The 23,131-nt window shown below is 30.4% G+C and overlaps 1 protein-coding gene across 1 annotated transcript in view; it reads left to right on the top strand.

Moving 5' to 3' along the window:
• Positions 1-605: 605 nt before the first annotated feature.
• The window catches only part of LOC107445399 (organic cation transporter 1-like), a 46,710-nt gene continuing 24,184 nt past the window's right edge, over positions 606-23,131 (top strand). Inside the window, exons 1-3 of the mRNA XM_043039687.2 lie at positions 606-1,375; positions 12,741-12,844; positions 22,035-22,189. Coding sequence (XP_042895621.2) covers positions 1,052-1,375; positions 12,741-12,844; positions 22,035-22,189 — 583 coding nt within the window. The 5' untranslated portion in view covers positions 606-1,051. The remainder of the gene's footprint in view (positions 1,376-12,740; positions 12,845-22,034; positions 22,190-23,131) is intronic.

The raw sequence follows: 23,131 nt of genomic DNA, 5'->3' as shown, positions 1-23,131 counted from the left end.
ATATATATTTGACAATTAAATACGGAAAATATTAAGAAAGAGAAAAATATCGTAGTACATTCCTATACAATTGAGAAGAGGAAGAGAAGGCAGGGGGGAGGGTTCAAGACATGAAATTGGTCTTCTCCCCAGATGGCGTATTCAAGCGATCGTCACTAATTTTACTACAGATTCTTTTTAAATATTAACACGTTATTCTCGGAATGGTATTCTACAAACATTGCCACACTCTTTTAAACATACTGCCTATTTTTTGAAACAGGCAGCATTCTTAATATTCTGGAATTTTGGATTTTCATGTTTTGAAAATACCGCAATTGCTTTTACACAAAATTATTTTTTTCAAAATAATTTTAAATTATTGAAAAGAATCCAACTTTCAGGCGAAACTTTGAAACAGACCTTAAAAAATATTAGCATATTACAGTAGGAACATGATTCTGTTACAGAAGAAAAGAAAAAATGTTTGCAACCGCTAAACGAGTACGTAGCGTTTTTTCTCTCTCCCGGAAATGTCGTTTGGAAGTTATTCCTCTTCCTTCCATCCTTCCTTCCATTTTATTTATTTATTTACCAATTTATTTTTGAAGGTACTTACTGCACTTATTTTTTTTAATTAAATTATGTGACATTAAAAACATCAAATCAAATAAGTTGAGATGAAAGTGACAATCATTAATAGAATTCTATTTTTTTAATACGGCATTCATAAAATTGTTGTAAAGAAGAAAAAAAAATTGTTTGGTTCTTACGTAACATACATGAACGAAAACGATTATTTTCGAGAGTGAACACTGAGCGCCCTTCTAAAGAAGAAAGGGAAGGTAGAAAAAAAAAAGGATATCGAGTTTTATTACGTCGGTTAGACCTTTTTTTGTTCTCTATCAAGTGATGCAGGAGGAGATGGAGAAACGGATAAAATACTCCACCTTTAATTAGCTTTCTCAAGAGCAGACGACTATTTGTCGAATTGATTGAATGATAAATCTTTTGAATGTTCTAAAATAGAACTTTCATTCATTATTTAATTTTGCTTTGATACAAACACGTGATGGATTTCGAAGATGTTCTGGAGGATGTAGGGGCTTGGGGACGCTTTCAGAAATGTTTGTTAGCCTTTTATGGATTCTCCGTGTCTATGGTAGCTTCCATTCCCGGAATGGTCCTGCTGTTCATGGTGATGGTACCGGATCACAGCTGTCATATACCGGAATTGGCAAATGTGACCAGGAAGGATACGATACCGTTTCAACCCTCAGAGTCGGACGCATCATGTCGGATACACGTTGTGAACAATAGTAGCACTGAAGAGATGACATGCATTTACGGTTGGCAATACGACAAAACATATTTTGATGACACTGCTGCAACAAAGGTAAGATGATTTTTTTCCTAAAATCAAGCATAAAATGAATTATTAGTAAGGTTATTTATATATGCGTTGCATATATATATATATACATATATATATTCGTTTCAATTCTTTTTAGTGCTCCTCAAACTATTGTATTGATATATTTTGCTTTAGCTATGCTGATATAATATTAGAAAGCACTCCTTTTTGTGGATATAATCGTGTGAGCTGATGTAGAGATTATATCTTTTCTCTATTTTGTTTTCAGGACTTTTAATTTTTTTAGAATAATAAATAACAAAAAATAAATAATAAATAAAAATATTTTATAAAATACTCTTAAAAAATAATTTTTTCTTCCCTTGTCATTATTTTTTATTATTTTTCCATACTTTCTCAATTATTTAATTTATCTATCTATCTATATCTATCTATCTATCTATANATTGATACAATATTAGAAAGCACTCCTTTTTGTGGATATAATCGTGTGAGCTGATGAAGAGATTATATCTTTTCTTTATTTTGTTTTCTGGACTTTTAATTTTTTAGAATAATAAATAACAAAAAATAAATAATAAGTAAAAATATTTTTTAAAATATTTTTAGAAAATAATTTTAATAATTTTTCTTCTCTTGCCATTATTTTTAATTATTTTTCCATATTTTCTCAATTTTTTAATTTATATATATATATCTATATACAGTCAAACCCCGCTATAGTGAACCTTCAAGGGATCGAAATTTTCGGTTTACTATAACCAGGGAGTTCACTATATCCGTTCCTCAAAAAATTTTAACTAATAGTTCTGAACTTCTTCCTTTTATTATACATTATTTAAATAAATGACCAATAAAATGAAATACAAAAATGACTGAAAAATAATACGTAGTAACAAAAAATGTGTTGACTTGCTTTTATTTTTTTATTACTCTTCGTCTTGTGTACAAAAAAAAAAAATTAGAAATTTTTAACTGATGCAGGAAAAAATTTGTCCATACATCTGCCTGGGTAGGCCTTTGTTAAGGGATGGAAAAGTGAGATAAAAGAAGCAAACAAGAAAAAATGCTTATCGCTACATTCCTCTCTATAGATGGTTTTAAAAATCAGTGTAAGTATTTATTTTGAAAAAGACATTTCAAAATTATTTAAAAAAATGAAGACAAATCAGTCGAAGACAGAAAAAAGTTCATAATATCCAACTTCCTCACTTTTTTAGTTCACTATATCCACCAAAAATAACATTATACGTGTACAGCAAGGCACAGGACCGAACATTTCGTTCACTATATTCGGGAGTTCACTATAGCGGGGTTTGACTATATATTCGTATTTTATAGTCGTTTTGTCGTATTTTCGCAGTCCATTCATACCTAAGCCGCATAATAATTAAATATTTTGATAGGTGATATAGTAAGTTTTGCTTGTAAAAAACGGAATCGGCAGGGAAAGAAATTTGTGCCTCCGTGTTGACATCTGTGATTTTCATTTCAAATGTCAAGAAAATTATCCGTTTTCGAAGGGCATCATCTCTGGGGACGAAAAATAATTTATCAAAGACAATGTTGTGGTCCCTACACAATTTTTTAGACGTTGAAACCTTTACCTTCAATGAGGAGGTCAATTCATTTTAATCTGTACTATTGGAATTTTCATTCCAAAATTGCGGTAAAATGACCGTCAGCAGTCTGTAAATCCGTAAAGTTTACTGTAAAGAACATTTTTCACCTTGACGGTTTTGGAACTGTGTACAATTAGTATAATGATTAAAACATAAATACAAAACTGTACAGTTTTGTAAGCATTAAGAACTAACATAGTTTTAAAACCGTTAAAAAGAAACTTGGGAGCTATAGTTTTTGTTAAGGTAATGTTAGAGATGCAGGACAAAAATGGAGGAGTGTAGGACACTCTTCATGTGTTGAAAGGGAATGGAGGAAATATTGTGGGGTTAACACTGGGATTATACTTGTTTACATTTTTGACATTGTTGTGTAAGCACTTATATTATCAGATTCTGTGTACAGTTTTGGCGGCCTGGTTAAAATGCAGATATGTAAATGGGTGTAAGTCAGAAACTTCCCTTTTAACACATTAAATCATAATAACTCTTATAACTTCAAAATTATTAATTCTATTAATTTAGTTTCGATTTATTTCGATTTATGCTAAATAAATGCGTGTCTACGTAGCAATTATAACGTGTTAATATTCACAAGTACAGAACAATATTTTTTATCCATAAAAATGTTTTAGTAACTTCTGAACTATTAATAATGATTCTATGAAATTTTATTCGAAGTAAAAAAATACATCGGAAAGAATATATCACCACCTTTGAGTTGATACATAGTTCAACACCAGTTTTTTGATAGAAACAAGAGGAAAATGAAAAAGGAACCAAGAGAATTTGTAAAACTGTCTATATCCTATAGCACAAAAGAAGATAAAAGATACAAACACAGCTACAAGTATTAACTGATTTTTAATTTTTGTCCAACTATTGACTCTAGTCAGAGGCAGTTGTTATTTCAAAATAGTTACCATGCTCAAAATAATATTAAATGCTTCTGAAATTGTTAATAATAAATCGGATTTGATTATATTTGACTGGGTTGCATCTCATTGAATAAATCCTAAAAAATCTATAAGATCTAAATTTTTGTTTCCCTGATCCATAAAAGCTTTTATAACTTCTGATTTTATAATTTGTGAATCGACAAGAGAGGAGTTTATTCGATTCAGAGTGATAAAATACATCGAAGAATTAGGTTACTTGTCTAGATAGCAAAGTTTCTTCCCTTGCCCTCCTCCCCCATAAAATTCCAGATTGATACGGCAGCTCACCCTCAATGGAAGGTATTAACATCAGATATCCATATTCAGGGCCCGCGCTAAGGATTTCAAATTATTAGCCAGTGAATTAGCTAAATATCAAAAATATTCGCCAATTTTCTAACGTCTTTTCGCCAAATGCAAATCTTAACAATTTTTTATGATAGACTTTTCCTCATGGAAAACTGTTTTACTGTAGTTTGTTATTATTTGGACCCAATTCTAGTTGGTTATGTCGCGCACAAAGGCGCCGGCAGCGGGGTGCAAGGGGGTGCACTTGCACCCCCCTGGCTTTTTTTTAAAAAAACAATTAGAGATACAGAAAAAATTTTTTATAAAATCTTTTTGTTAAACATATTTTTATGGAAAAACAAATAATTAAGTAATTATTGATACATAACAATTAAAAAATTGTTTAATCAAACAAGAATTGTAATCGTCTTGTTTGCTGTCCAAATCTGTTTTTAACTTTTTCAATGAATTCTGAGTCATCTTTGATTCTTTTCTTATGCACACTGAGCATTCACAAACTTGGCAGATATCTAAGCTATATTTTTAAATTTCATTTAATAAAATGTAAATAATATATTTTCTATTAGTTATTCAGTTTAACAAAGGTGTATAACACAAGCTGACTTCTCGCAACTGTAAAACTTCATCAACACAATAAATACCAATGTTAAGCGTGCACAAACACGTTAGTATACGAAACTACTGTTTGTAGTTATTTGTGCTTCAAAGTCAGTAGCTATGCTAGCGCCAGCGCGATCGCCTCTGGGCAAAATTTTTAAGTACAAGAAATTCGTACTTTTTTTTAAATATCTTGCTAACAATGAAGAAACGTATCTTGAAAAAATGAACAGATGAAAGTATATGCAATAACAAAACAAAATGTAATAGCAGAATATTTTAAATTTTTTTCGGGGGTAGGGGGGGTAGTTTGTTAGAGGGTTGCACCCCCTTATATATTATTCTGCCGGCGCCCTTGGTCGCGCATCTACCGAAAATTATTGTAATCGAATAAAAAATACTGATATGTTTAGAAAAATTCATTTAGACGTAATTTTGAGGATCGACATAAAAATATATTTTTCTTTCCAGTGGAAAAAAACCTTTCGCCAATACTTTCACCAAGACACGATTTTATTCGCCAAATTTTCGATTTTATCTCATTTGGCGAGGTGGCGAGCCCCGCACATTGGGCCTAAATTACACTTTTTAAAACAGTTAATAGCATTCCTATAGCTATTTCTGCATTCAATTACTCTACGGGCCTCTGAGATTAGGGCCAAAATATAAAAAAGTTGAATGAGATCTATAGGTCTATAAATTGAATTTTTTTGTTGCTACACTTAAGCCTCTTTTCAGCGAATTTCATAATTTTCTAGTTTGGCAAAAACAGTTCAAAATCTTGAATTTCGTTCTTTTTTTTTATAATTGGCGTTGAAGGACCAACCCAAATTCTGAGTTTACGACTGTCAATGTTCAACTCAGTAGCCTTGGGATTTTGAGCCCTACTTAAAATACAAGAGAACTCCTGGGCCAATCAATGGAACTAACTAACTTCCATGAACGACATTTTGATGGAACTTACCCACATTTGCGTTACATGTAGAGGAAAACCACGAAAACCACCCAAAGTTAGCTCGATTGTGAAGAATTCTAACTCATGATTTGTCTACCACAGAGGATGTTTTATTTTAGCACTGTGGTCGGTGCGAGCCGAGAGCAGTATTCGTATCAACCAGTCACAGCTGGGATTCGAACCTGGGCTACCTCGTTGGAAGGCGAACGCTCTCTTTTCCCAGAGTAACCGTAACTCCTTTAAAGATATTACAAAATTTCTGTGTGCAAAGCTTTCAAGACCAATTGCACTTCTGGTGAATGCAAGGCTAAAGCAAATTATATGAAACAAAAATTAAAATAATGAAATCATAGTTTATGCAAGCTTTATTTGAAATTACTTTCATGTTAAATGATTTGGAAAAATTCTTTTGAAAATCACGACACGTTTTAAAACAGACTTGAAAATCACGAAACACTCTATTTTCAATGATGTGACTCAGAAGTTTTAAAGATTTAATAAATTAAAAAAAGATACTCGAGGTGATCGCGAATATGATGTTTTATAAAGAGCATATGATAATATCTTGCTAAAATATCTACCGGTGATTTGTAAATATTACTAAGAAATGTTCAAATAAAGTCTGACATCAATTGCTGTAAATTTTGATTTAAAAAAAACCGGAATTAGAGATCAAAAGTAAACATTGCCGAACAAATGACATCTTAATTGCTTTTTTTCTTCTTCTCCATGACGTAGAAACACATTTTTTCAAATTTTATTTATTAAAAGACACATCTCCAGTCACTTCTCTATAATAAAAAAAAGAAAAAAAAACTCAACTAGAAACTTCATGAGTACAGCCACATTCGAATTGTTGAATAACAAGTAATAACTTAACTCTTGATGAAAAGCGACGTTAGGCGAATATGAAAATGGTTTGTTTTGTAACAAAACGTAATTTTTAAGCGCATATAAAACGTGAATTCGACCAATTTTGCCATGGATTCTTGTATTCTGTAATGAAAAAAATTATTTAGAATTTAAATAATTAAAAAAAGAACGCATTTTTAATTTTTGAGGGGGAGATGGGAGATTTGCATCTGAACAACACTGTTGTCATTTGTTTTTGTTTTTGCGGTCGGCGAAGAGCTTTGTTTGAAGTAAACATTTACGGTATCCTTATGGATAAGTTAACAACCAGATTCGTAGAAAGTATTTTATTTATAATTTAAAACCTTAACTAACGTCTCTTAGTTTATTTTATATGCCATGTTAATATCAAGAATATTCTATTTTGGGGGATGACTTAGTGCCGATATTTGGTTACACGTTGCAGTTCAATGATGGGAAGAAGACAAATTTTATTTTATTTTATAACTCTCGCGAAACAACCGAATCAATTTCATGTTTACGACTATAAATGTTCAACTCTGTAACCTTACAATTTTGAGCCCAATCCAGAATACAAAGGAGTCCTGGGTCAAGTATTGGGAGAAATTCGTCTGTGTGGAGGATTTTATAATGGAACTAACTCGCATTTGTATTACATAGAGAGGAAAACCCCGAAATTCTCCCATGGTTATCTCGGTGGTGAGAGGACTCTAACCCATGATCTGTCTACCACGGAGGATATTTTATGTCAGCACTGTGGTCGGTGTGAGCCGGGTGCAAATTTCGTATCGACGAGTCATCGCTGTCGGTTCGAACCCGGGCTTTATCTCCTGAGCCTCCACGGTAAAAGAAGACTAACTGGTGTAGAAAAAGTTTGTTCAGACATCGTAATACCAAAGGACGAGGTTAAGATGGAGAAAATAATTTGAGCCGATGATAAAGCTCCAAGAACTAATAATGTTGTATTACTTTACACTCAGAGATATCTCTGAAGCATAGAGCACTCGCCCCATTGTTTCTACCAATGAACCAGCGATTACGTAACATCCGCTTTGATGGCGGAAACAAAGCAGTCAATTAGCTGCCAAGGTGTTAGCCAGAATATATATGCTATTCATCATCTGTTATGAAAATGTTGATAGCAGATTTTTTCGAACTAATTTCTTAAATTTATATAACAATCACAGTAGTGTTTTATTAATTATATATAAATCAATAATTTCAAAACACTATTGCGAAAGAAAACAAAACTGCATAGAGAACGAAATCGTTACAGGAAACGAACGGGAAATGTGTTAAGTAATAACTCCGCTCTTTATCTCTACTCCCCTGTTTGATTGAAGTTTTTTGATTAGTCCTTGCTGGCTACTTGTCAGTTTTTAATATTGTACCGAGCACAGGGGTTCGTGGCTATTAGAGATGAATAAAATAGTACTTAAAACTCTAAGAAATTATTAGTAGAATATTTCCGAAAATACAGCAATTTTCAGCACGAATAACCGGCTAGTACACACCAAATTACAGGCTTTGAAGCCGCAGACGGTGCATAAGAGACTCGCAAATCAGTACACTACTACAATCCCAATCTGACTCATGTTCTTTATTACTTCTCTATCGCCGTCTTCGATTTGGCTGCAAGGCACACTTTTATTTATATAGGCTTGGCGACGAAACACCAGAACTTTCGACATGATTGAACTTGAACTTGAACTAAGCTGTGACACAGAGTACCTGTCCGCGAAGCGGACAATTGACTCTTTCATCGAAGATTGTGCCCGTGGGCACCTGGAATAATGTCTATAAGGGTGTAGGATTCCACAGTGGGGCTGGGGCTGTCTTGGTGGGCGTGGCCTGGTGGGGTGACGACATGATTGTTGACAAGTCTCGTAAATTTAAGTCATACCGCTTCGATCTATTATCTATTTTTCAGAACTATTGTTTGTCGCCAAAATGGTCACCAAGTTGCTTAAATTATCGCCAATTCAGCAAAAATGTCATCAAACCGAGTTTTCCTTAAGCAATGCATTAGGCGTTATTTATCTCTCTAAACTACGTTAAAAATACGCTATTTCTTCGAAATTTTCGATTTAAAATATTTATTTAGGGTTCGTCTGAGACAAAATAACAAAACAATATTTACAAAATTATACTCATACTTACAAATTCGCAACAATATTATACGTGGGCTCTCAGTATGTGTTGGAATTAATGCAAATGACTGAAACTAAAAAGAAATCGGAGGTCCAAATTTAGCGTTTTTCTAATGAAAAAAAATTAAAAAAAAAAAAAAAAAGCTTAGCCATGATGATAATAATAACGAAAAGCATGAGCAATAATATTGTATTGCGTTGTTCAGTATTTTGCCAAGCCTAGAACGAAGCTTGCAGATATCGTTGGGAAAGGAAGAGCATCAGTATTTGGTAAGGACAAAAATCTGAACCTCCTGATTTTGCCTGGTATATAAGAAATAAAATTAAAGAGGGATCCCACTGCCAAACAAAAGTTTTAAATAGTTTGTTTAACGTGGATTTAAAGATTAAAGTTTAAATAATTGCAATATATTTAACTGTAATAATAGAATTCAAAACTCTAATAGAATTAAAAATAATTTCAGAATAAATATTAATAATGCAACAGAATTAGTAACCTTAATAGGCATTGCATATTTCCTAGCTTTTCAACTTCCTTTAATTTCTTAAATTTATTTAATCATTATTCATCAACCTTAATCGAATTTTAATTAAATTAAACTAATTATTTAATATTTATTACATTTAATAAAAAGCTAATAAAAATACTTTATTATTTTCTTAACAATTAATGTAACGTCGAATTTTTTACATAAATACAAACGTAAAACTCATTAATTCACCGTCACGACTAAGTCGAAAAGAATATTCATTCGTAACTCTTTATTTTTACTTCTTACCGCAAAAATGTTTCACTTACATGATTATACTAATTCTCACTGTCTTTGTGGCTATTCGCTTTCGTCAAATTATTTTAAAATTTAATATTGATTACGGGGGGGGGGTTTGACTTTATCTTTGGTTATTTTATCTTTCAATAAATGGCCAACCATGGATCTCTCCCATGCTCCTAACTCTCCGTTGGGAACAATTCACTTTACTTTTAATTTTGATTTTACTTGAGGTAAGGAACCTTAGGCCTTCAGCCCGAAAGGTAATTAAATGTTTTTCTTGATGAGAGGACAAGTACATTCTGTTGATCCCTTTATTTTAGAATTTTGGAATGTGGCCATGTTGATTATTATAAGATTTACATAATAAATCAATTTTTCCTAAACTATTTAATTTATTTTCTGGGTCAAATATCCCTCCTTCATAACAAACGAAAATGTATCTGAAGCGGTCATCATATGCTTAGTACTGCAATGATGATATCTCCACTAACTACTAAATTCGACTAACTACATAGTAACAATGTAATAATATATAATTACTCATAGCTATAAGAAATTTATTATTTTCATTATGAATTTTTATTATTATTTTCTATATTGAATTGTTTGTTTTTTTAAAAAAACTAGAAATTAAATATTTGTAGTGATATTTTAAACATTTTGCGCTTATATTTCATAATAAAAAGTCTTACTTTGCGCTTTACAGGTGGGAATTGTTTTGACAACGGGCTACTTTGTGGAAACGGGTTTAAGTATTTAATAATTAACATTTCAGAAAAGGTATAATTTGAACTATAAAAATTAAAAATATAGAATAGGGGCAGTTAAATTCAGTTTATTGTTCTAATTTTGTGTCACTTATAGCAACATAAGTTTTTGAAATTGAACGGGATCTAGCAAAAGTGATTTAAGATGATTGTTTAAGAAGGCAGTTTTTTTAATAGGTATACGGAGAGGTTCTGGGAAAAAATTTTTTTTTCGCGTATTTTAACAGTGAACTATTGAAAACGTTATTACAATAATTATAATTAATTTAAACTAAATTAAGTCAATGTCTAATAATAATTAATTGTTAATTAATAATAATTAATTGCTAATTATAAATAATCAATTAATATGAAATAAATAAATAATATTAACTAAAAATTAATAATTAAAAATATAAAAAATTAAATACAATAGTGACAGTTAAATTCAATTTATTGTTCTAATTTTATATCACTTATAGCTACAGAAATATTTGTAATTGAACGGGATTCAATCATTAAAGCGAAAGTGATTCGAGTTGATTTCTTTAAGGGGGTATTCCTTTTAAATGTATTCAGAGAGCTTCCGTGAAAATATTTGTGTTTCGCGTTTATTAACTGTGAACTGCTGAAAGCGTTATTACAACTGTTATAATTAATTTAAACTAAATTAAATCAATGTATAATAATAATTAATTATTAAACAATAATAAGTAATTATTAATTCATCATAATTAGTTATTAAACAATAATAATTTATTAACAATAATTAATTATTAATCAATAGTAATTATTTAATAAAAATTAATTAATAATAATTTATTAATTATAATTAATAATAAAATAATAATAATTAATTGTTGACCAATAATAATTTAATAATAATTAATTGTTGATCAATAATAATTAGGACATGGCAATTAACATGTCAGTTGCTTTATATTAACATGCTTATGCAATTCTACCGATTTTTAAATGGAAAAATTCGTCAAAAATACATTTTTTCCCAGCATCTGACGTTCCCTGTAATGAAAAAAATTAAGTGTTTTCCTTGGTTAATAAGCCTTTTTACAGATTATGTAACACAATGTCAGGGACGGTTGCAGCTAATAATTGTTTTATATTAAGAATACCACCCTACCTTCCAAAATCTGTGTTGAATGATTCATATGTCTGGAATAAAATAACACCTGTAACCTTGGAAACAGTTCATTACGACATCTACCGATGAGAGTCATCAAACAGAGGCCGATTTATAATCTTAATGCCCTTCTGTCATTTAATTATCAATCATAAGAAATCCTCTTGGTGTGGGATCTTTTTTTTCTGACCGCGTTTCACGCCTTATAATTTAATAATCTCGTTTTTATGTGTTTTACGCATTAATCCATGTCCAATTCTTGTCACTAAAACTATTTAGAGGCCAGACAACGCATTGTTAGAGTTAGGAAATATTGCTGAATATACATATTTCATATTAAATTGCCATATTAATTTCAACCTGTTATTAAATTGTCATTAAGACGATAGTCATTAAAAACGATAAATAACTGAACGCGATCGAAGCAGATACAAATGTTTTTTAATAAATTTCGATACTTTTTCAATGCTGTCAACATTTTTTTGTTTCCTTCTTTTAAACTTTAAATTGAATATACTAGTTGTCTTCGGTGACCTGTTTGGTCACCTTTAAAATTGTTTTGCATTAACATTTAAACTTTAATGGCAACTGAGCTGAATGCACAGAACAACTGTGTTTCAATATTTTAATTCTATCCCTCCCTTAATCTGAACACCTTAATTAGTTTTAAAGAACATACCGTATAGTTCGGTGTATAAGTCGACCTCCCCTTTTATTTTTGATTACGAGATAGCAAATGTGTTAGTCGGATTTTTAAGTCGATCTTTCTCCTCTATTTTTGATTACGAATTCCTAATATTTTTTGCACAATATATTTTGAATTATAAAGTCCTTACATTTTTACGAATTCCTTTTATTTTGATTTCCTTATATTTTTTTTCCTAGTATGTCGGATCTATAAGTCGACCTCCCCTCTCTAATTTTCATTACGAGACAGAAAATTTCTAAAATGTCGGATGAATAAGTCGACCTGCCTCCTCTATTTTTTAATTACGAGTTCTTAAAATATATTTTGAATATTATATTTTGTATTATTCCTTATATTTTTTCCTACTATGTTGAGATTTTTTAAAGAAAAAACGGAAAACATAAAACTTTATTTCGAGAAGAAATAAAAATTTAACGGCGACTGTTGAATCAGAAATATATTTTTTTCATACTTGATTTTGATGCTGTTACGATATGTTTTCCTGGAGCCTGAATATTTTGTAGAAGCGACCTTGATTAATGTTTGAAATTTTATGTTTAAACAATAATTTACAATAAATCTTTTCTGTCCTAGTGGAATATGGTATGTGATGATAGCCATTATCCCAGTTTACTCTTGACTCTGCAGAATGTTGGAAGCCTCATCGGAGGAACAATTTATGGTGCTTTAGCTGATAGGTAATTATGTATCATAAAATATACTATTGATGTAACCGATATGCCATTTCACATGCATTATTATAAAATAAAAGTGATAAATCAATCAATATAAAATTTCTACACTATGCATATTTATTCGAAAAAAAAAAAATTAGTCGGCGTGCCAAAGCTGAGCTAATTAAATTCACCGAATTTTTTTACAGAATGTTCCTTTTTCATTCGATTCATAGGTTTTGGGGATAGAGTGTTCGTCTAACAATGAGGTGAACAGGGTTCGAATACCAGTGGTGGCTGGTCGATATGAATTCCGCTCCTGGTTCACACCGACCACAGTGCTGACCTAAAATATCCTCAGTGGTAGACGGATCATGGATTAGAGTTCCCTTGCTGTCAGGCTAAGCGTGGGAGGCTTTCCTGGTTTTCTTCTCCATGAAACGCAAATGCGGTTTATTTTTATCAAAAAAGTACTCCGCGAAGGCAAATTTCTCCCAGGAGTTCCTTTGTCTTCGGGACAAAGGCTGCGGTGTTGAACTTTGGTAGTCGTAAACTTTGCTGTTCAACGACGCTTATAAATAAAATCATGGAAATCAAGGGGAATGATTTTTGTTCAGTAAGTTGATGAGATTAACTAAACAACTGCAAAACTAATTGGAGAATACGCATAATTCCAACAGGCATCTCTGCTTTATCATAAAAAATTTAAATTTATTCTAAAGCAAATATCATATCATTTTGACACTTCAGTAATAAAATGAATCGATTACTGAAGGCAGAAACTGCAAGCATCCCTCTGTTGGGGTACAGTGAGAAAAAAAGATATCACCCTGAATAACTTTCGCTCTAATGATCTGATTTTTACATACTAAGTGTCAAGCTTAATGGTTCCTGGGGGTGATTTTATGCTAATTATGTAGTTCTAACTATTAATTAAGTTACGAAATCGAACAAAGAAAACGTACTTTCTCTGAATAAATATTTATTTACTTTTACAAATTTAGATTTTTAACCTTCAAAATATGAGAGTGGGAGTAGCAGCAATCTGGGAAATATGGTCCCCCTAGTTTGGTCAGGAAAGTAATCCAAAATTTAGACCCCTTGATGTTGATTTCACTTTTTGCCTTTTAAATCATATTTTCAAAACTAATTAAGCAATTAAAAAATTACACCCACTCATAAAACCCGTTTACCCAATAATAATTTCATGCAAAAAACGATTTTTAATAATTTTTTTATTATTTATTATTATTTAATTTAATTACGGATAAAAAATTTGAATTGTGAGGCATAAATTTTAATACCATATTAATCTGCTTATTTTTTTATAGCGAAATCCAAAGTTTCAACAGTTTTTATTTAGTAGAAGCCAAGAAAAGTTAAAATTAATTACTTCAAAAAAAATTTGGTGACAATAAAGAAATATGTAAATGGGGCGATTAATATTTAAACGTAGATAACTTACGAGACTTATGCGCACGAGGCGTAAAATTTCATTCATATTTTTTTTCGCTAATAACCGATTGCTAAGTCTTTTTATTTAAATTATAAATTATGACGTTTCTTTTTCAGTCGTCTAAAAATTTATTCGTTATTCAATAAAGAGGCTTGAATAAAACATCTCATTGATTAAAAAACATTTTGTTCAACGATTTTCCAGTTTCATAAAAGCATGTTTCTGATAGAATGTGATTACACATCAGCTTTTTGAAATTTTATTTTTTAGTTTGCTCTTTCAGTAATTCAACAGTTTCAATAATGTACAAACGTATGTATAGATACGGAATAATATACGAGTATTTATCAATTTCTTCAATAGATATTTTATAATTATTAATAGGGATACGTAGTCAATATTTTTAAGTATCTTTAAATTTCTCAATATCTAATATATCGTATTAATCTTAAAATGAATTTTTTAATTACCCATCCTTGCGTGTTTCTCAGAACTATTTTACCAACGATTTAATTAAGTTTTAATATTTCTCAAAATCTTATTCCTTACACTACCACGCATATAATTTTTCCATTAATATACTCATCAATTGTGCTAGTACCTTAATTTAAGATTTCCTTTAAAGTAAAATTCCTTTTAAAATTATTGTCAAGTTTTTATTAAGAGAAAACTTGGAATTATTGCCAGCTACCTGAGAATTAAATCTTGTTAAGAAATTAAAAAAAAATTCTGCTGATGAAAATTATTCGATGCAAAACAGCTGACTATTTACTAAGCACGCTATTTTTTCAAAATTATTGATTGAAGAATATGAAGATAAATTATTTATTGTTTTTTTATTGTTTCTTATTTATTTGAGTACTGAAAAGCAAATGCGTATACGTATGTGCTCAGCAAAAAAAATATAACAATTTGTTCTGTTTCCCAAATGAGCAAAAATTTATGGACATACAATTTTATTTTGACGTTCAAACTTATTCTCGCTCGCAACGTTAGCACAGTTTAAAAAAATATTGTTATATCAAGAAAATGCTCGGTATGCCTTATTTTGTTAAACAGTAAAAGCTAAAAATAGAAAACTGTAAAACGATTTCAAAACCGTGCTATTTTTCTAATCATCATCTCAAAAAATTGTTCGTTTTATGACTTTAGAATTTCCTTCATGCTAAAATAAGACATATTAGATTTTTAGATAACAAGTAATTTTATGGATGTAATTTATATGTTTAGCGAATAGTTTTAATGTACTTTTTTTCAGAAATTATAAATATAAATTGTTCCTTTATTTCGCCGTAAAAAAACAGGAATGTTAATGTTCCTTTTATATTCCAATGAAACGTGACAATAATTTAATTAACCCCAGAATTGAAATCTGTTTGGATGTAACATTTAATGGCTTGAAATAGAAACAATTAAACTTTTTAAAATTGTTAGAAATTAAACTTATTCTTTTATTTTGCTTAGAGGGACAGAAAAAATGAGGAAAAGTAGTGAAAAGTTCCGTTTACCATATTTACTATTCATACATTTAATCATATAACTTGAGTTATTTAAGCAAAAGAATAAAATAAAATATAAATTTCATTGAAATATGTCCTTAAGTATACACTAAAACATATCTAGTATAGATTTTGCATCGATGAATTAAAACTTATGCTTTTGACTAATGTCAGAGACATGGACTTTAACAAAAAGGGAAGAGAAGTTATTTGCAACCTTCGAAAGGAAGATCCTACGAACCATCTTTGGTGCTAACCTCGATAACAACAACTGGAGAAAAAGACATAATTTTGAAATATATAAGATCTTTAATAGTGATGATATCATTAAATCTATTAAACTAAGTAGAATGAGATCGGCTGGGTATGTAGTGAGAATGAGCCCAGAACGAACAACATTAAGAGTCTTTAATGCAACTCCCTCCAATAAAAGACCAAGAGGAAGATGAGAAGACAGAGATGGAAAGACTGTGTGGATGAGGATTTTGCCATCCTGAAAGTAAAGAACTGGAAAAAAAATTGCTGGGAGAAGGGCAGAATGGGAAAAGCTTCTGAAGAAGGCCAAGGCTCACAAAGAGCTGTCGTGCCAATGCTGATGAATAAGAAATATATTTTCCAAAAATTTCGAATAGGACGGAGACGTTAATTAGTTCGAAATAATTGACTTGTAACCGCTTAACTTTGATTCCAAGGAGGGGGGGGGAGAACATTCGTTCCATTGTTTCATTCTATTTTTGAAATTTCACTTGTAAAGAGAATTGTTTAACATCCTAAAAAATGTTTTTCAGAGCAGCAGTCAAAAAATAAATAAATAAAACAAAACAAATGAAACAAAATAAAATTAAATTAAAAAATAAACAAATGAATAAATAAAAATGTACTGCTTTGAATTTTTTAGATAGCCTGATGAATTTATATTATTACGAATTTTTCCAAAAGAACTGTAACCATTATTTTAAGCCAAACTAATCTTAACTTCGCATTGAATACTTTAATTTAATATTCTGTGTCATTAAATGAATAATCCTCAGAAAATAAAGCGGGAAGATAAAAATTTGCATATCTTCAAAAAATATGAAAATTTAAATAAAAGTCGACATGTTTTGAGCTCTCACAAATTCACTTCACGTGTCATTAATGTCTAGCGAATCCTGAGAATGGCAACGTTTGAAGCAAATGTTTATAAACTAAAAGACTCATTTAGACTAAAGGAACACGGTAGAAAGGTTCCTTTTTAAGAATGTCATAAATCTATTGCTATACATTCTTTGCATCTTGGGGATAAATTTAATCTCGATAATGCCACCTCTGCTACATCACCTCATCTTTATACCCGGGAATGTTAACGATATTATTTTCCCTCCATTTCTCCATTAAATGTGGAAATGCATTTCGCCCTAACTTGCATTTCCCGGCTATCGGGGTTTTTCTAGTTTTGTTTTTATTTAATTCTTTTATTTTCTATTTCACTCGGGGTACTGCGATTTTTCCAGTTTTAGCTTATATTTTTAATCATGTTTTCTTGTTGCAACTTAACATTTCTGTTTTATATTACTTTTAGGCGTTTATTTTCGACATATTTTGCGAAGCCAATAAAGTTTTTACCATCAGGTATAATGGATCTTTCTTGATCATTATTTTGATCAGAATCTTATGTTGAANTTTCAGTTTCCGTTTTTAAAAGCGCTATATGTTGAGCCATCTAAGCTAGATTTGGCATGTGACATTTTTAGCGGCAATGATTGGTCAATTTTCTAGTGTTGCCATTCGGGGAGTTGTAATGAGGCCTTTTTTTATCACCGTGTAAAAGAAATATATATATAGATTATGTTTTTTTTTTCAAAAGAACCGTAACCATTATTTTACGCCAAACTAATTTTAACATCGCATTAAATATTTTAATTTAATATTCTGTGTTATTAAATGAATAATCCCCAGAAAATGAAGCGGGAAGATAAAAATTTGTATATCTTCAAAAAATATGAAAATTTAAATAAAAGTCGACATTTTTTGAGCTCTGACAAGTTTACTTCACGTGTCATTAATGTCTAGCGAACCCTGAGAATGGCAACGTTTGAGGCAAATGTTTATAAACTAAAGGACTCATTTAGACTAAAGGAACACGGTAGATAAGTTCCTTTTTAAGAATGCCATAAATCTATAGCTGCACATTCTTTGCATCTTGGGGAAAAATTTAATCTCGATAATGCTGAAATTCTAACCACCTCTGCTACATCACCTCATCTTTATACCCGGGAATGTTAACAATATTATTTTTCCTCCATTTCTCCATTAAATGTGGAAATGCATTTCGCCCTAACTTGCATTTCCCGGCTATTGGGGTTCTTCTAGTTTTGTTTTTGTTTTTATTTAATTCCTTTATTTTCTATTTCACTCGGGGTAGTGCGATTTTTCCAGTTTTATTTTATATTTTTAATCATGTTTTCTTGTTGCAAATTCACATTTCTGTTTTATATTACTTTTAGGCGTTATTTTCGACATAATTTCTGAAGCCTATATATATATATATATATATACAGACAGACACGAGATGGAAAAAAAAACACGAAGAAAATAAAGAAAATTAACTGCGCATAAGCAGCAAGTAAATAGAATTCATAAAATAAGCTCGAAAAGTAAGGAGAACATGAAAAAAATTACAGAACAATGAAAAAAGGGGGAAAAATAAAAAAAAAATAAAATAACAAGAAACTGGAAAGTACTCCTTTTTGCGGATATAGTCGTGTGAGCTGATGAAAAGATTATATCTTTTATTTTCCGGATTTTTATTTATTTTTTCCTTTTTTTCGTATTTCTTTTCGTTCCAGTTTCTTGTTATTTTTATTATTATTTTTCTTCCCCCCCTTTTTTTTCATAGTTCTGTAATTTTTTCCATGTTTTCTCCACTTTTATTAAAAAGTTATTCTAGTTGATACCTTTTTCTTTGCTCCCGGTACGCAAAAAAATTTAAATAAACATGCACAATGCAGAAAATAAGCAACTAACCAACAAATTTAATAACTCTTGATGCGATAATCGAATTTTGACTCAATCTTAATGTTGTTAGAAAGCCTAACCTTTGCTAAATAATTTGCGCAAATGATATTTTAAGGCAAAAAAGAAACTTTTTCTGAATAATCACACCCTTTTGAGACGGATTCAGATTTTTGATCCAAAAATATATATTTAATAGTTTAAGGAGAAGAGTGATAAAAAGTTTCGACCTCATAAGTAATTTTAATTTTTTGCTTTTTTTACCTCAGCTCGAGAGCACGTTAAACTAATTGAAACATTTTTGCACACAATTATGAAATTTGTTTGTTAAGATAATTCTAAGAAAAAATTAATTTTATAATTATTTATTATTTTTGATTATTTCCTTTCATAATAGTCGAAAAATGTTAAATTGTAAGGCATACAAATTTTATACATCGTTTTAAAGGATGTATTTTAAAGGGCAAAATAGAAAATTTGAACTGAATCGGTCGAATAGTTTCTGAAATTTCAAAAATTTAAAAAAAAAAACGTGCTTTTAGTATTTGATTTTAATGATCTAATATGATCCAAAGTGCCAGATGCTCTAATGTTCTAATATTAATGTGTTTATGGTCTAAAGTGCCATACATATTAAATGAAGGGAAATTTAAAAAAATATTTAATACAATGGTCATAAATTATGAACATCCAATACAGACGATGGGATAAAATCTCATTTTAAAGCATCTGCTTAGAAATGATATCACTTTTGCGATCTTTTTGGACATAAATTAGTTTATAAATCAATTTGATATTAATTTATTAAATAAACATTGACATTACTTTTTTCAATAGAAAAATAGCAAATTAATTTAAAACTATATCTTTTAACCAACTTTTAGTCATTATTACAATCCTAAAAAAAGGCTCTTTAAGCAACTTTATATGTAAATAAGGAATAAATTTAAAGAAACAAAAAAGGGTAATAAAAAGAGTTTAATCTCAATATGACGCCTTTAAAATATACATCTAAATAAAATAAAGAATTCAATCACAATATAATCTTTTTCATTTTATAATATGTCCTAGAAATCAAGTTAAAACTAATCCATTAAACTTATCTATTCCATTAAATCACACAAAACACTGTCTATTTTTATCTTTGCCTTGAGATAAGATAGAAAACTCATCTCAAAATGCTCCTATACGTGCTGTGCTACTACCTCACGCACCTTCCGAGCCTTAATTTAAGTATCGTATAATATACTAAAAGGCCTAATAGGTCAGTCACAGATTGATGGTATGTTACATTGTAGCACCACCGTTTTACTGCCATTTTCGAAAGGATCAAAAATAAATGTAAATATTTACTAAGAATTAAGTATTTGCTTCTATAAAAACACGAAATTATTCTAAGTAAATACTTCCCCCTATAACTAACTATTTAACACTAATTAAATGATTACTTAAAACAACCTAATTAAATGATTACTTAAAACAACCTAACAAAATGAATAATCACTATAGTATTGCCACCATTAGTTCCATGTTTCTCTAAGGACGTTGCTTGTTAATGACAACAAAAATATATTTTACAGAGCTAATTACAATATATTTCAAATATTTTCATTTCAAGCTATTTTTCTTGCTTCTAAATTTATTTCAATGCTGAATAAAAGGCATATTTAAATGGATTTTTGTTTTATATGAGCCATTTCTTTTTCTAAACTAAAAATAATTTGCAAAAAGTTTTATTAATGCAGATTTTTTTTTAATTTTCCTTGTTTATAGTTTATTTTATTATACGAGAGATTGAAATAAGCGACACTAAATAAAATTATGACAGAAATACCTTTTCGCATTATAGAAGTAAAATGCAAAATAAAAAATTTGGAGTTGATTAGAAAATTTCATGTTTCCACAAAAATGCACGATATGAAAAATTTCAAAACACTAAAATAAATCCATGCATTCAAAGCTAGTAATTTTGATTTAAATTGAGCATAAAAACTCGACTTCTAAACAATAAATCACGAAGAATTATGATGCATTAGTTCATGCTACGATTATAATCCTACAGAAGTAAATCAAAATATGATAAAGACATTACATAATATACCTTTGAGTGTCAACTATTCACATCTACTGAATCAACTGTTTCGCGAAGTGTTGCTAGAGGGTGCTGAAGGCAGTTGGACCAGAAGAAACTTCAGGAAATGCGCCGTGATGACATCAGAGAGGATCATCCTTATGTCTAATTAATACTACTCAAAATATTATTCAAGACAACCTAACAAAATTTATCTAAATAAATACTTAGCGTATAACTTATTACTTAGCACTGCTTAATTAATTACTTAAGACAATCTAACAAAACGAATTATTTTCGATGATTATATTGTTGCCAATTAAGATAGAGAAATTCCCTCTTCTTTGGTGCCACAAAAGAGAAATAAATATATAGATAATATACACCTTAAAACATGTCAAATTTCGCTAACAAATATTTTAAAATTCAAGCAGCACTTGTCACTTATTTTCAATAAAAACATGTTGTTTCGAATGCCAATTACTAATCCAACAAGCCTGCTTGGTGAAACCAAACATATTTGAAGCAGAGGATGCCAGGAATGCAACTTCAGCCACACACACGTCACAAAATGTTTATAAGACAGACCTATTCATATATCCATTCACTTATTCACAGATCGTAATTTTGACCTGAACCAGAGAACGATCAATATCCAATTCAGTACCCCAGAGGAATCATTTGTCATTGGGACATGAATGACTTTGTGACTCGACAGATTTAACTTGCACCATTCGCCATTTACTGAACGGGGAGTCTTCGGTAGGTGGGGATCGAACTCACAACCTCTTGGCCATGAACCAAACGCCCTACCAACCAGGCTATTCCGACCTCAATAAAAACATTAACACATAAAACGCAGAAGAATACAAAGGTAATTAAAATTAGTCCTAAAATACCAAAAAGAATAATGTTAACAAAATTTGCGTTATATTTTGAGTAAAATTAGGAATTTAAAATAATTTAATAGGAAATTTAATTGGTCACTTTTTAACGACGAAAAGTGAATTATGGGATGGGGAGAAAAGTGAATTACATCCCATCATCTAATATTCTTTTTTTAAAAAAGTAAATGTTTCTTTAAATTATAATCTTTGAAAGTTTTGAATTTTAAGTAAGATTTCTTAAAATGAATGAGAGTGGCAACAACTTTTATTTTCGTGATAATAAATTTGTTTTTATATTATGTTTCAGATTTGGAAGAAAGCTGCTGTGTTTTGGACTGTTACTTTTGTCATCCATCACCGATTTAGCATCCGTGTTCGCCAACAGTTTCATCATTTTTTGTATTTTAAGGGCAATCAATGGAAGTGTCCTTCCCACCATGTACAATCTACCCTACATACTAAGTAAGTACTATCTCCTATGCATTTTGATTCAATTTGATAAAACCACTACACTGTTTAAAAATCCGAGTCGTGTTGCACCAAAAGTCGGTATTCATTTGCTGGCTACATAAAATGGAGCGCAAATTTACCTTATTTTTGGTATTTTCACTAGCTCCAAATATCAGTGGAAGGTATACTTTGTCTAAAGTGAGAACTCCCCTAGCCATTTGTCTGGACTCGTGGAGGGGACTATGGTAACGAAGTATAAATATTTTAAGTAGGGGTGTGGAGTCATTGTTTAGGGCAGGTCGGCGAGAGAAATCTTTTTCTTTGGTCTATTGGGTGAGCCCTAAAGTGAGGAGAAGCTACCCTCACTAAAATGAGCTATTCTTGTTTCCGTAGCAGCAGACGGCCTCAGACTTTGTGGCAGGGATAGTTCTTACCGTAGGCAAACTATAGCACCAAAAGTAGGTGTTTTGAAGAAATAGAACACCTATTGTCATTTTATCTCTTTTTTTCTTTTATGAAAGCAGAGGAAGGTTGGACCATTATTTAGTTTTTTTAAAGTGCTCAAATGCAGGCCAAGATTGCAATTTACCTTAACAAAACTATTTACTGCAAGTAGGTTATTTTATGACATACCTCCAATCATTTTGTACAGTAAAAATAAATTTAGAAAGGCAACATAAAAGAAATGAACTTTAATTTTACATTTAGTTTCCTAAACTAAGTTGATACTTGAAGCAACATGCATGAGTCATTCCGATGCACCGAGACTGAATTGGAAAAAAACATGGCTTCGTAAACAAATATCATTCAGTTTAAAGTCACCTTCAAAGTTTTGTGTCTTTTACCAAATTTTAGTGCAGTCAGTTGTACCATGGAAGTATTTCTCGATCCTACTTCACAATTTATGACGTAACTGAAATAAAGGGGTCTTTCATTTAACTAAACTTAATGAGA

This window comes from Parasteatoda tepidariorum, chromosome 5 (genome assembly GCF_043381705.1).
Source record: "Parasteatoda tepidariorum isolate YZ-2023 chromosome 5, CAS_Ptep_4.0, whole genome shotgun sequence".
In the NCBI taxonomy this organism is placed as follows: Eukaryota; Metazoa; Arthropoda; class Arachnida; order Araneae; family Theridiidae; genus Parasteatoda; species Parasteatoda tepidariorum.
The sequence above is the reverse complement of the archived record's forward strand: the minus strand, read 5'-3'. Positions and strand labels throughout refer to the sequence as shown.